At 42.2% G+C, this 14,443-nt stretch overlaps 1 protein-coding gene across 1 annotated transcript; it reads right to left on the minus strand.

Moving 5' to 3' along the window:
• Positions 1-6,073: 6,073 nt before the first annotated feature.
• On the minus strand, positions 6,074-14,052 carry LOC306828221 (regulator of G-protein signaling 21-like). The gene is made up of 4 exons (XM_079350521.1): positions 13,939-14,052; positions 9,239-9,300; positions 6,802-6,968; positions 6,074-6,493 (listed from the first exon to the last, which is right to left on the minus strand). The coding sequence occupies exons 1-4, from the start codon at positions 13,941-13,943 to the stop codon at positions 6,326-6,328; spliced, it is 402 nt and encodes a 133-aa protein (XP_079206647.1). The 5' UTR covers positions 13,944-14,052; the 3' UTR covers positions 6,074-6,325.
• Positions 14,053-14,443: the final 391 nt, after the last annotated feature.

Raw genomic sequence — 14,443 nt, forward strand, 5'->3', positions numbered from 1 at the left:
TTCTTCTGTATGCTTTCCGCCTCTTTCCTGTGAAGTGATGCCTTCCATCCTTTGTCACCGTTATCCTCCCCCCCCACCCCATTGTCTGGCAGGGCATGGGTTGTAAGTGTTGTAAGTGTTTCAGCAGAAGTGTGTGTGGAAGTGAAACAGCTCTGGTAGACGAGGGACACGAGGCCGGGTCAGACTCAGGGGGAAGTCAGACTGACAGCTTCCTGTAATGTCGTCCACTGTCAGACAGACACAAGCGTCTCTGTTGAACTGTGTTGTCAGCAGAAATATTCAACACACGGCATCAGCCGCACTTTCCTGTTTTCAAAGGAGGATACGGCACAAATCTTCAAGTCGAATAAATATGGATGGAAACAACTTTCTGATTCTGTACCAAACGTTAACCTCCACGTACTTTTAAAGGACTTATTTAGAATATAGAATGAACACATGAGTTATATTGAACTAAAGCAATAGCAGATCATGGCTGCATGGTGGTACAGTGGTTAACACTGTTGCCTCACAGGGTTCCAGGTTTGAATCCCTGTTGGTCGGGAGCTTCTCTGAGTATGTTTGCTGCATGCGTGAGTTCTCTCGGGTTATTCCAGCTTCCTCTTACATATCCAAAGGCATTCATCTTAAGGTTAATTGGTGACTACATTATTAATAGTGTGTGAGTGTGGCAGGTTGTTTGTCTCTATATCTAAGCCCTGTAATTGACTGACGAAGTTTCCCTGCGTCTCGTCCTATGACAGCTGCGATCGGCTCCAGCCCTCCGTGACGCCGAACAGGAAGAAGTGGTAAAGATAATGGATAGATGGATGGAAGAGCAGGATGTTAACAGGTCATTTTAAGGTGTGGGTTAAGATATTAAAAACAAAACACAGTCATTCATTTTCATGGCTGTTTCCTTCAAATATTGACACTCCTTCACCCTGTGTAAACCCTCACAAACTTCCTTGCTGATTTCTTGAGGCTCTAACTGTTCAGTTGATTAAAGCAGACCTTCGACTCCATCTAGTGGTCACATGTGCTCACTGATTTCTTCAGGTAATGCACAGTAAAGAGCGAGTGTACTGCAGGTTTAATGGGAGAGCTGAAACACTGAGCTCGACCTCGCCGAGCCCCGGATCAGAAGAGGTCACAAAACAATAACAACAATGATTTTTGTTTTTCTTTTGGTAGATTCATGTAATAAAGATCACTTCTGTTTCCAATTCAGCTTTCAGCAACATCTTGTATCCCCAGAGAGAAAATGTGTTTAGTGACCAGACAGACAAGACAAGAAGTCTCAGAGACACAGAGTGACTTGACCTCAGTGAAAGAGGTCAGTGAGCTGTTGATGGCTGCTCGTCAGCTTTCTGCAGCCTTTTCTACTGTAAGTCAGTTTAAAAAGGTCTGCAGACATTTTACAAACAAGTTGGATAATTCTGGTTCCATCTAATTATTCCAACTATTGATGGGCCTCTGTTTAGTCTTTACATGGTCAATAAATAATGAAAAACTCCAAATCTCCCGGAGCCCGAGGTGACGAGTGAAATGACGTCTTTTGATGAAGTAAATGTCTGTAATGCAAACCTAGTCAAGTCCCAACATGTGAGAGGAGGGAAACAGAACATGTTTTGAATTCAGGCTTTATTAATACAACAAAGAACAGACTGAAACCTTTTCTGTTGACACAACTCAGCGCTTCAACGTGTCCTGTGGAGTCTTCTCGTGAACAAACACATCCAAAAGAAGTTATAAAAGTGTTTTTTTTTCCTTCTTTTCTTTAAAACATTGCAGTTACTTTTAGTTTCTTGTTCTGAACGTGCAGCTGACACGTGTGTGCCTTTAACCTGCTGTGTGTCTAAAGGCCAGCAGGGGGAGACTGCACTGCTTCTTTAGAGAAGACATTTTCACTACTATACTTTATATCATTTCTACGAATGCAATATTTATTTTTATACCTGTACAATAAATATTTTCTGCAGAATGTATATTCCTGTACCAGAACAATGTGTACAGTATTTTTCTTCCTTTGCAATAATGATCTTTCTGTTGCACTCTTTACTATGCATTAGATATTGTGTCTGTCTTCTTAAATACGTCTTTCATCACTGTGGATGCCTGAACGTCGTGCTCCTTCATTGTACAAGTGTGTAAAGACAATATTCAAGTCGGATTGTTCGAGGCCAAATGGGCAAACTAGTTCTCAGCATCCTTTCGTTTTGGAAGATAAAATGCAATCCACTGTATATGATCACCAGGTTGCATCTTCACATATTATTTTTTCACTTGAATGATGGAAGCATTTTAAAAACATTTGCTATAAAAGAATCCAGTCTGGCTACAAGGTCTGTTTCTTTGTCTCTCATAAACACGCTTGCAGCACCCTGGCTGGAAGGAAGAGAAACTCTGCTGGGTCCTGAGATTATAAGATAGTAGAAGGAAAAAAAAAATCGCTCTTTCATGGCTCCTCCTATAAGTATTAAAGCGCCGGAAGTCTCCCACAGGAGGAGTTAATCTCTGGGAGTTTCTGCGTCGAGACGGCGCAAAGTTTCCTTCTCCCCAGTCGGGAGGAGAGAGCAGTTAGTGGCTGTCAGCAGAGACTCGGTTGCCTTATCTCCCACCCACTGTGGACCCTGCCACTCACGTCTCCCCGAGCCCCAAGCCCTGGGGCATTATCTCAGCCTCTGCTGCTCACATTACTGCGACCTGCTGGGGCTCGGCTGCCCCCTAAGCCCACCATCCCATCCCATTCTCCTCCTATTCCTCTCCCATCAAACACTCCCGATTTGCCTTGTTCCTATCCTTTCATTTCAGTTTCTTCTAATCCGCTCACCTACATCACCCTTCATCTTGTTCCTCCCCAAGTTCTCCTCTTTTTGTCTCTTTCTCATTACTGCCTTTCCTTTCTTCTCTCAGCCGCTCACACTATCACCTCCCTTGTTTTTATTTTCCTCATCCTTCCATCCAGCCTCTGAACTCCTTCTTTCTAATTACATCTTCCTGGTTTTCTTTCCTTCTTCTTTTCCCACTTTCTGACCTCATCCCAACCCTTTCCCCGTATCCTTCCCATCTCTCCCGAGTATTAAGCCAATGCTGGGTATCCAGCAGGGCCAAAAATACAATCAGATAATGCTGGACCTCCAATCAGACTGGCAGAAGGTAGTTCTCTGCAGAGTTGCTTGCTCTACACTCTGCAGATGCGCAGACTCAGTGTAAGCTTCAAGAAAGATTTCATGCTCAGAACCAGCAAACATCCAGCCTCAAGCCCACACACGAGGTCAAGTAAATAACAGGGGGGCATGCTAGTTGAAGGAACAAGGTCGAGAAAGGTCATGACCTTGTGTTTTTTTATCATAGAAGCAGAATAAACAGAAAGGTATTTCATGCTGCAGGGGAGAGATGATGGTTTTAACCTTGTACACATATCATAACATCTCCTTTAAAAAGGGCAGGCAAAGTATTTGGCTCAAAGTGAATCTAAATGATTCATTCCCAATCGTCTCATAGCTTTCAGGGACCATTTATGTAAATGTAACAATGTCAGACTTTTTCTTTTTCTTTTCTCTGGAGATCAAGCCAGATATCTTGGCTCTGCCTCAGCCTCAATGTTCACTTACTCTGACTACACTTCCCATGGCATTATGATGCAAATCTTCGTATTCTGCTGTCTGTGGAGGGGGCATGAAGGGTGAAGGATGAGGACTGCATGGTGGTGGTCACACGTGACAAAGTCATCACTTGTAACGAGTAATGTGTTAGTTCTGCATTTTAAGTCATCTGTTAATAAGTCACTTTTTCATAGATATAATCCATGTCTGCTTGCCCGCTTCCATCGCTGCAACACCTACTGGTTTGTGGTTTGCCTGGTTACTGATCAGAAACTGCCTGAAAGCTTCCTCTCTTCTCTGGTCCAAACACAAACAAAGCACTCAGGAGCAGAATCTGAAGTTAGCGGGAGGAGATGCTGCCTGCTGCTGACAGAGTATCCAGCCTGTTTCCTTAATGTCTGATGATAGTCAGGTGATTTTATGCTGTAATACATCAGATATCTTACAGGTTGGACATTTTAACTGTATAGTTCTTCATGCTGAAAACATGAAGTGAGTACATGAATAAGATGACACCGCAGGGATGATGAAACATGCTACTTGACAACTTTGCATCATTTCCAGTCGATGTTTGCATCAGAAATGGAAAAGAGACTTTTGAGAGTCATTTGTGTCACTGAATAGATTTTAGTCACGTTTAAAGAGCTCGGTAGGTTTTTCATTAGACCACAGATGAACAATAATATCGACATGTCACATTTTCACAACCCCCTTACAGCAAATCTAGCTGGAGATCTCTTAGGCTGTGTTACAGACTCCTTTTCAAAGCCTCTGGAGACTTAGCCTGTATTATACTTTAATGATGTGAAATCATTTGACAGATCTCTGTAGTGCAGAGATTAGAAGAGCTACATCCATGACGTCAGAGAGCTTTTTTCTTCGACCTGTTCTGCCTCAGAGTCTGCCTTTGGGTCCTTGTTTTTATCACCTCCTGCACACAGAGTCTGCAGCAGGTTCCTGCTACAGAGCCAGTGGTTAAATGACACACTTCTTTAACTGCATCTGGTCATCAAGTGTTATGTTAGACTTACACGAGAGCTGTTCTCAAACCATCAATACACTCAGGGACTCATGCCACTGCTCTACACTGAATCTGAGCAACGTATTCACCGTGAGTAAATGGTGCGTTTCCAGACAGAGCACTCTCACACCGCAGGTCACACCTACATATTCACACGCTGATGGCAGAGGCTGCTGTGTCGACCAAGCAGCGGGAGCAACTTAGGGTTAAGTGTCTTGCCCAAGAACATATTGGCAGGAGCTGGGGATCAAACCTCCAACCTTCTTGTTGGGAGACTTCTGATCCACAGCCGCCCTGAGTGACATCACCCACACGATGATGGATTCTGAAGAAGACTTAATATCTTGTGAAATGAAAGTTTTTTGTTTTTTAAAAAAAAAGGATTTTGTAACAGTTTAGTCATCGCCAGAACTTCTTCTAAAGAGGGAATCTTGCTCTGGGAATTCCCCAAAAACCACTGCAACACTGCTCAGATTATTCTCTTATGTTTTCTCAATAATGAAGAAGCCCCCCACCTCCCCCCCCCCCCCCCCCCCCCCTCCCCCCTCTCTCTGCAGGATTTTATTTGACATTTGCATGCTCATAAATTGGAACACACTGAACACATACAGTAGTTCTTTAAATTATCATAATCAGTCACAGCAGCTGCAGGATTTGTCCAACAAGAGCGAGCACGAGGTTTTCATTCCGACAGAATATTTACCGTCAAACAGAAGTTTTTACAGAGCGTTAAGAGGGAGATGCTTCAAAGTTGACACTATTGTACTTTCATGTGATGTTTTTTTCCAACAAAAACACAATTACATGGCTGGTTAATCACAGACTGAACACACTGCGCATAATTGATTATTCAGAAATGCAAACAGAATACAGGACCCCGCACAGAATGATGTTTGTTAATGTCGACTCATAGAATTACAGAGAATTGAAACTGGAACAATCCGTGTTAAACTTTTTCAAGTGACACAGGTAGCTAAAGCCCTGTTTCCACCCAGCAGTCCGGTTTGGTTCAGTGCAGATTGGTTCAGTTTGGTACGGTCAAGTCCGTCATAGTGTGACATCATAGAGGCCCAACACAGTGTAGCCCGCTTTAAGTTCAACAAAGAATGGACAGCACACTCGGGACTATTTAAGGCCGGATCAGCACCCTTGGCACCCCGACAGAAGGGTACCGAAAAAGTAGGACGGTATGGGTCCCTTATTTTGATTCCCAATTAGAATGGGTAGAATGGGTACCGAACCGAACTGAACCGGATCGCTTGGTTGAAACGGGGCTAAAAGATTTTGGGCAGCTTTTTGTGACAGGAGAAACTGGAGCTTTAAATCTAAATCCTTCAGGCACTACTGTATAGAGACCCTTTACTACTATTGATTTAGTTATACTTATTATCAAAGTCAGACTTATTTGAGACTCGAAGCAAAAAAAGTCAACATTTTATTGCTTTAAATGAGAATATCCCTCGGACAGAATATCCTGCCTCTGTGCAATGCAAAGCAATCCAAACAAAAGAGAGACTTCAAAATGAACTAAATACATGATTTAGATCCTGTTGTGCTCTTACATCCTGTCCATCTCTTCACCTACACAGCTCTGTATCTCGTCTCACTTTGTTTCCTCTGACGGGCTAGCCTTTCTTTGTCTAAGGAGAGACAGCCCAAGGGCAAAATCAATCACTCATGGAGACGTCGGACGACTTTTCTTCCCTCCTCTTTTCTCTCATTGCTGTTCCAGGAGAGCTTGGTAGATGTCTGATTTCAGAAATCGCGGATAACAGTCGTTTTCCATCAGAGCGAATATCAGTCTCTGCGCCCCGTCAAAGCAATTGGGCCCCGGATGGGAGAGATTTCCACTGATTTCCTCTCTCGTCACGCAGTCAATGTTTATCTGTATTCAGAAAAACAGCAACTTTTATTTCACTCATGGTTTCTTTCTGTTTGGAGATATATATATATATGTTTTATTTTCATGCATCATGCTCGGGAAGTGAAATATGTTCAAAAAGTGGAGGAAAAAGAAAGTTTAGGGTAGAGAGGGCAAAGAAATAGGAAGGTGGCCTAAAAAACATCTTTGTATTTCACCTGAATGAAAGCATGCCGGAGTGACAGCGACAGCAAACAAAGCCAGCGATTGAAGCTGATATGAAGATACGCAGGTCTGACTTCATTCATGTCCCGCGTTTACAAAAGCCGTACCTGTCTTGGTGCATCAACTTCGACAAACTCTGTGTAGATCCTTTTGGCAGCCAGCGTCATCTCTGCCTCGCTGGTAATTTTCTTGTATTCCTTGCAGGCCAGCCAAAATAGAAGGTTCTCCTCGCTGTATTCTGTCCTCAAGAAGTCCTCAAACACCAGCTGGCCGGCTGCACACAGGGAGCAAAAACCCTTTGAACGCTTGACAGTGTGGAGAATTCAACAGAAGCTCAATTACAAGGTTTTTAAGGACCTGTTTCTCCTACAATCCTCCTTTTTTTTTTTTTTTGTCAAACCGTAATTACAAGGTGTCTAAGCAGCAATAAAATATAAAGTCGCTGCAAAGACTGCAGGGAAGGATGTTGCCTGTTTTTAGCAGCTTTTCTCCTCGTACCATATTCATAAACTCACCAGTAACATATTACCACAAATTACACGCAATTATGACCTGTTAGTAAACATCCTTCCTACTTTTTTTCTGTGTGTAAAAAAGGCAGAATATGCAGAGACCCTTAAGTCCCAAAAATGTAAAAAATATCATGCAAGAATATTGGAATATTCTGTCCCATTTCTCGCGCCGTCTCTTTCAAGAGTTCTGCCCCTACAAGTGTCTGAGTCAGGTTCATGAAGCTCTCCTTTCTGCATCATTTTCAGGTCAGTAAGGCCGCGTGTCGACCTAAGTTTTTTATACTCGGATACCTCGTCTGTGAACTCTCTCCCTCAGGTTGGTTTCATCCATTCGTGTTGACGAGTTTGTTTTCAGGGGAGGGAGGGAGTAGGAGAGAGAACTCCCATGATTCCCCACCAGCCTTGACATTATCTTTTGTTATAGTTTGGATTGAGAGCCCCCTGGTGGTGGATTTACATACTGTGCCTTTAACAACCACGAAAAAATGCATCGATACAGTAACTTGATTTGGTCGAAGTTGTATGAAAAAAAAATGCTGTTACATCCTGAATGAGGCTCCACTTTAAAACGCAGTTCTACAACCTTTAACTGTTTTCTAAAAGCAAATGGAAGTGACTCAGGTGTAATCATGTGATACCTTCATCATAATTCAACCCTCATCGACTCCATGCGATGTGGCTGAACACACCAAACAGTAAAGATCTGAGTTAAACTCAGCTGAGCTCATTTGTATTTTCTCCTGCATTTGTCTCCACTTTGTAACACCAGAAGGTTCCTGACCTTGAGCCTGCTACAACAAGAACTTATTTACAGCAAAACCACCATAGTCAAGGGTGGGAGGAAGTCCTTTACAGAAGGAAACAACCCATACGTGAGCATGATATTTAAATGAACCTGCTCTTTTATGAAACAAAACAAAAAACAACAACAACAGAGAATTTCTTAAGAGCAACAAGCCTGAGTGAAAGGTTAAGCTGCTCTGTTATCTTTGACTCACATCCTCTCTGCATCGTCGTCGTCGCTCGTTACCTCAAAGAAGTCGGCGAACAAAGACAACGTGGTATTGTGCTGGATGTCTGGAGGCGCTTTTAACTTCAAAACCCTTCAAAAACCAAACGCTGCATCCCAATGTGCACTGCCTCAGCATCTTATAATTGCTCACTCCTATACTTCCTGTTATCTTCTCCTCACACCCATTACCTTTGTCACCAGAGTATTCACGGAGCGGTGGGTCTAAGGCAGGTGCAGAATACTTAGCAATTCTTCAGGGAGCGCAAACAAACAGCTAACTGTGAGCATCGCCGTTATTCACACAAATTGCTTTACATAAATCACAGCTGCTGCTCTGACGGTAATTGACGGGAAATGCCGTGTCCGGGGGCCACTTGTTCTCATCCATGAATCACCCCCCCCTGTCCCCATCTGAGCCTTCAATCATAACAGTGTGCTCTTTAAAATCACACCACAAGTGAAGCTATATGAAAGCTGAACGATTGCAGGTGCCTGTGCGTAACTATTTGTATTTATCGATTTGTCACCGTGTTTCTTTAAAGGGGCGAAGAGAGAGAATTTATCATCCAGAGGACAGTTAATCTGGACGCAGGAGAAAACAGGCTGAACTATTACACATCAGCTGAATTCATTTCAGAAAAGTAATGAGAGAGGAGACATATCAGAGAGACAGACAGAGAGAGAGAACCCATTGGCCCCACTTTAGTCATTTTCAAACAGAGGCTGAATACAGTCAGGTGAAAGCCAGACGTCAGCACCCGCTTTAGAAATGAATAGGAGCGCTGTCCGGAATCACCCTATCTTCACCGGCAGCTCAGATTAGGCCTCTTGTCATCCTGCTTCTACATATCTCTGAATGGATTTGATGAACTTGAAGGGGGGGATATATCCCTGATCCTCTTAAAGGAGCCCGAGGGTGACTCAAGATGATGTGCAGGGAAGAGCAGCGAATGACAGCGAAGGTTAGAAAAACAGGTCGGAGAGGAAGTGAGAGGGCCGTGAATCTGTACGTCAACTTACTTTTACACTCCAGAAGCTGCTCCAGTGACTCTCCCCACGCCAAGACATCGTCAACAGGAGCCCTGCAGAGCGAAGCGCAGCAGAACATGTTCAACAAGTAATAACTTTCATTCATTTTAAATTCAAACTTTTATCTGCTCAATGCATCAGAGTAGGTGATTAAAGGTCCATATGTTATTTCAAGGCTCACTTTTAATTAACTGATATGAATCAATCATTTTGTGACTTTATTGCACAGTCACAAAATGATTGATTCGCCGACTCACTTTGTCATATGCTCAGGAAGAATTTAATGACAACTTAAATTTAATCCAATACTGGCTCAAAAATTTAAAAGCAGATATAAAAAGGATAAAAAATAAGCATTTTTTCATTCGCGGAGATCAAGAGACGCTTTTGTTTTAAAAGTGAACAAATGCAGAACTGCCTTCATCCTGTATTCTTTCAAAGGGCCAGCAGGGTGCGCTCCTCTGGACTCAAACAGACCTTTCTTTTATTAGCTCCTTTTAAGTTTTTAATTTTTAACTCTGTTATCTCTGCTTGTAAAGTGTCCTTGGGTTGTTTGAAAGGCACCCATAAATAAAATGTATTGTTATTATAAGTGACAACAACTGTAGGAGCCCAAGTAGTCCCATCCATGTGAACACAGACCTGAGATTATTAAATCCAGATCGAGTTTGACTTTTCACAAATGAACATATATGTGGTGGTATATTAAACCCCTGAACGAGAAGTTAGTAGTTAACTCAATGGTTAAATGCATTTAATGAAGTCCTATTCTTTGGGAATCCGTGAATATTGTGCAGATTTGATTCAAACTGTGTCAAAGATTCAGTGTCAAAGTTGATTTAGAACTGAAGTTAGATTTATGTTAACACTGCAGAGCACAACCAAACAAGCTTGTCATTAACGTTTACTCGTTGTGAAATCCTAAATGAGATTAAAATGTAATGCTCCCTGTGGGGGATGTGAGTCTGTGCAGCAGCAGAGAATCAGATAAGAATAAGTCAGGGCTGTGAGTGTAATACGAGGAATTACAGCGAGGGGAACACGCTGAAAAGTGGAGCAAATAAATAAAGAACAAGGAGCGGCTCTGACACACTCACAGCCTCAGAGGATGTTCAAGAGCTGATGAGACTCTGACGAGTGGATGAGATAAGGACTACTGTACTGAATATGTATTTTACAGACAGTATATACTGCTTAGTATACATTGTAATCATGTAGGTACAGCAGCTTCTGTATGTTGAGAAGAAGTGCAGTTTATCTCAAAGATGTTGTGACTTTCAGCTCAAAGTTCTGAGTCCCACGCACTTTTTAAACCTCATTTCTTTATGCATGAGTTAGTGGCAATAATCTCTGTGTCACTGAGTCGCATCAGTCTTTGCTTTTTGGACATCGAACTGCTCATGTGTACTGCATCTTGGCACAGAGCTGCAAACAGAAGGACTCATTCAATACAGCATTCACTGAAAATGTGACTGCTTTAACTGACTTTTATTATAACCATTGATTGGACATCAGCAACATTTCAACAAAAAGACAATTCAAAGTGCTAACAAGGGGAACATAGGACTTTAAAGAATGCAGGTTTTACTTCAATGAAAGATAAACAGTGTAAAGTCTCCAACTCCACATCCCTCACAGAGCACCTAAACGTGTGTGTGTGTGTGTGGGTGTGTGTTATTGTCACATGATCAATAACATCTGCATCAGTTCTTTCTACTGCAGATCCAAACCAAACAGTGAATGTTGGCTGTCTCTCTTTCTATATTGGATTTGGAGCGATTGGCTCAATTAAGGCCAAAAATAACTCAAAAACAAACATGATAATGAAAACCCATAAACGGAAGTCAAAGATGGAACAGATCTACTAGATAACAATAGAGAGGTCACATACAGGCTTGTAAACGTCTTTCATCACAGACATGATAATACAAACTAAGTAAAGAGGTTTAACAGAAGCCTTGCACACGCTGGAAGACTTTATAACACTTAAAAAGACGAAGGTCTTTGGACATTTGTCTTTGAAATCGCTTGAAATGTTGCAGTTGTAATACCAGTGTTGGTTGTAATCGACCCTGCACAAATAATGATTGATTGATAATGGCCTGAAACACTGAGTGATTTTGTCTCAGGGTTTTGATCCGTGCCTGATGAACTCACTCATTCAGATGGGAAAATGTGCAAAAACCAAACAGACACTGTCCAATGACAGAAAAGAAGTCCAAATGACCACAGCCTGTATCTGTCCAAATCAAATCCCAACGGTGGAGAAAAAACGCCTGATCTAACAGCACTGACGGCTCTGAGTGAAGCTGGTGAACACTTGTCAATGATGAGGCAATGACACTTTTGTGGCTAATCATTTTCTGATGCTCTCTCTAGCCAATTATTATAGTCTGTAACAGTCTGCGAAAAAAACAGTTTTACACACCATCATGATGTTCCTCCTACTGAAACATTCAGCAATACTGCCATCGTATTGTTTTCACGGCACAGTTCGGACCTGTGTGTGTGTGTGTTTGTGTGTGTGTGTGTGTGTGTGTGTGTGTGTGTGTGTGTGTGTGTGTGTGTGTGTGTGGCAACAGAAATCTCTCAACCATAAAGTGTGTCGAGGTATACCTCTGCAGATTTACAGTTTTTCTTCTTCTGCAGATTAGATTGTAGTGAACAGACTCCCTCCTGTTTGTCAGTCAGTGAGGGTTCATGAGGGATGAGTTGGCTACAGTTCCATAACTAATCAGACATTCATTAACCATTTTCACAAACAACAACAGAGAGGAAACGCTTCATGCAACCTAAGCTAGATTTGTTTGTATGTCAGTAGACTTAACGAGATGTTTTTATTTTTACATTTTGTCAAATGCAAAGTGCTCAAACTGAACCATCATTCCAGAAGTTATCTGAAATGTGTGAGTTATTTTTATCTGCACAACAGGATCATGCAAATCCCCACATGCATATCCAGGATGCCATGTCCACCATCAGATTTTTCTCCCATTCTTCATCGCTGCACATGTTGCACAGTGAAGATGTCAGAAACACCCATACAAAGTGATGATGCCTTAAAAAGGTGTCTAAGTACATTTTCACACATGTAGTTCGTGTTCTCTAGTCTAACTGATGGACCTGTTTGTTTAATTGTTGCATAATTACCAGTTAAGTCCATGTCCGTGCACAGTGCTCTCTGATTGGTTGGAATTTCATGGGGGAAAAATCTCCTCAAGTAAACAAAAACGAACTGACTGCAAAAACACTTTCCCATTTCAAAACGGACAAACAACTACAAGGATTGATGTTGACTCTGGTCATCGCTTTTTATATAGTTTGATTTATCACTGTAAGCAACCAATACTGTTTGAAAATGAGACTCAGCTGAAGCTGGGAAAAAGAGTATGTCCATGTACTAGAGTTTCCGAAAATGCTCATCAAGACACAGTATAGTTCAGGAGAAGACGCACTTGACCTGCTCATCCAACCAAAGTGATTTTGAAGATCTGCAAAGTCCACCTGTGGCCTCTAACTCATGTGCAGCACTGACGACTACAGATGGCCCACTGTAGTGGAGCCACCTGTTTGTTTGGTCCACATCAGGGTTCTATCGACAGCTTTCAGACCAGTGCAAACGAAGCGCACTCACTTGAAAAAAAGGGACTTTGACTTTGTTGTAACTGAACCAAACAGGCCTGGTGTGAAAACACTGTTAACTTCGTGCTCCAAGAAGAAGAAGAAGCCTTGAGTATTTTAATCACTCTGTGCTTTTAAAACTCAAATGTCATGTCATGTTAACTCCACATGCTTGGTTGCTTAGTACGCGGCGGATGCAAAGATAGAATATGCAGTGCTACAGAGGAATGGGAAAGCTGTGAAGATGTGAACAGCTGTGGTTTCTGACAAATATGCCAAACACAAAGACACTGTTGATCGTGCTCAAACTCATCTCACCTGCTGGGTTTTTTTTTTCCTCTCCTGCTGAGCTTCACGTCAGATTTCAGTGTCTGCTCAAAGAACGACAATCAGCAGGCTGAATCTTTTGCCTTTTTTTTTTTTAAACTTTCTCGACTTTGAAACAGATTAGCTCTCATGCACAGTGTCCGCTTCGTGTTCCTTTTGATAAGAAATAAAATGAATTCTTGACAGCTCTAACAGTTTCACTTTTAAGATACGCGTGTTATCAAATGCCTCATCAGAAGACAGGGACAAGGCATCAGGGGAAAGGCTAGATTCAAACACAGGCGCTCATTTTTCGATGGCTTCATACAGAGCCCAGATTGAATGCAGAGCACATTCAGCTCAGAGAAGTCTCCCTTGTATTTGGACCCTTTTTTTTTTTTTTTTGCTTCTTAGGAAGTGAAAGAAGGAACGCAGAGAGAGCTGGAGGCATCTTGAGAAGCGCAGAGACGCACAGAAACACAGAGCGAGAAGCTTCCAATAAGAACTGCTCAGATCACAGGAGCCCCGACAGAAACACTTGCTCACAAAACTTGCAAGACAAGAGAGAACCATCCGCAAAACACATCCCAGTTTTATTTTAGCAACACGCTTGCTGGCTAGGCAAGATCAGAAAGAGCCAGTCATTACTGAGGATCGAGACTGACCGGAGGGGAAGTGAAACATTCAAAATGATCCTCAGTGCCAGATGAGTTTAGTTTGTCCAAAGTCCCGACGCTTAAAGCCAATTTGGAGCTCATACTTACAACATGTGTTTTCTGTTGCCAAGAAGACCGAAGGATGTTTTCGTAACTGAGAGCTGAAGAGTGAATATTCACGAATAAACACCCTCTGATCTTCGCTGCTCGGGCTGCTCTTCCCTCTACCTGACAAACCCCACAGGTACAAGCCCATGCATGTCGAGCCGCAGCACAAACAGACCCACAGTTTGAACACAAACATCAACCTTAACTCTTCACTTTTCTTTTTTAAACTCCCTCTACTGATGGAAAAAAAAAAAACGTTTTACCTCAGCATTTTGGTTGTTAAATGCATACTTTGCTTCTTTCCGTGGTTTGAATGCTGCTTTTAGAGGTTGGCATCTGCACACACCGTATGAAAAGTTATACAAATCATGTGTTCACAATGCAAAGTAGAGGCAGAGATGCAGCTCACCCTGTCCTCATCATGTTACCGTATGCCTGAACAGGACTTTGACTTGCATTACACTTTGGCTCTTTCAGATGAAGAATAATGGAAACATATCAGACC

This window comes from Symphodus melops (genome assembly GCF_947650265.1).
Source record: "Symphodus melops genome assembly, chromosome: 8".
Taxonomy (NCBI): Eukaryota; Metazoa; Chordata; class Actinopteri; order Labriformes; family Labridae; genus Symphodus; species Symphodus melops.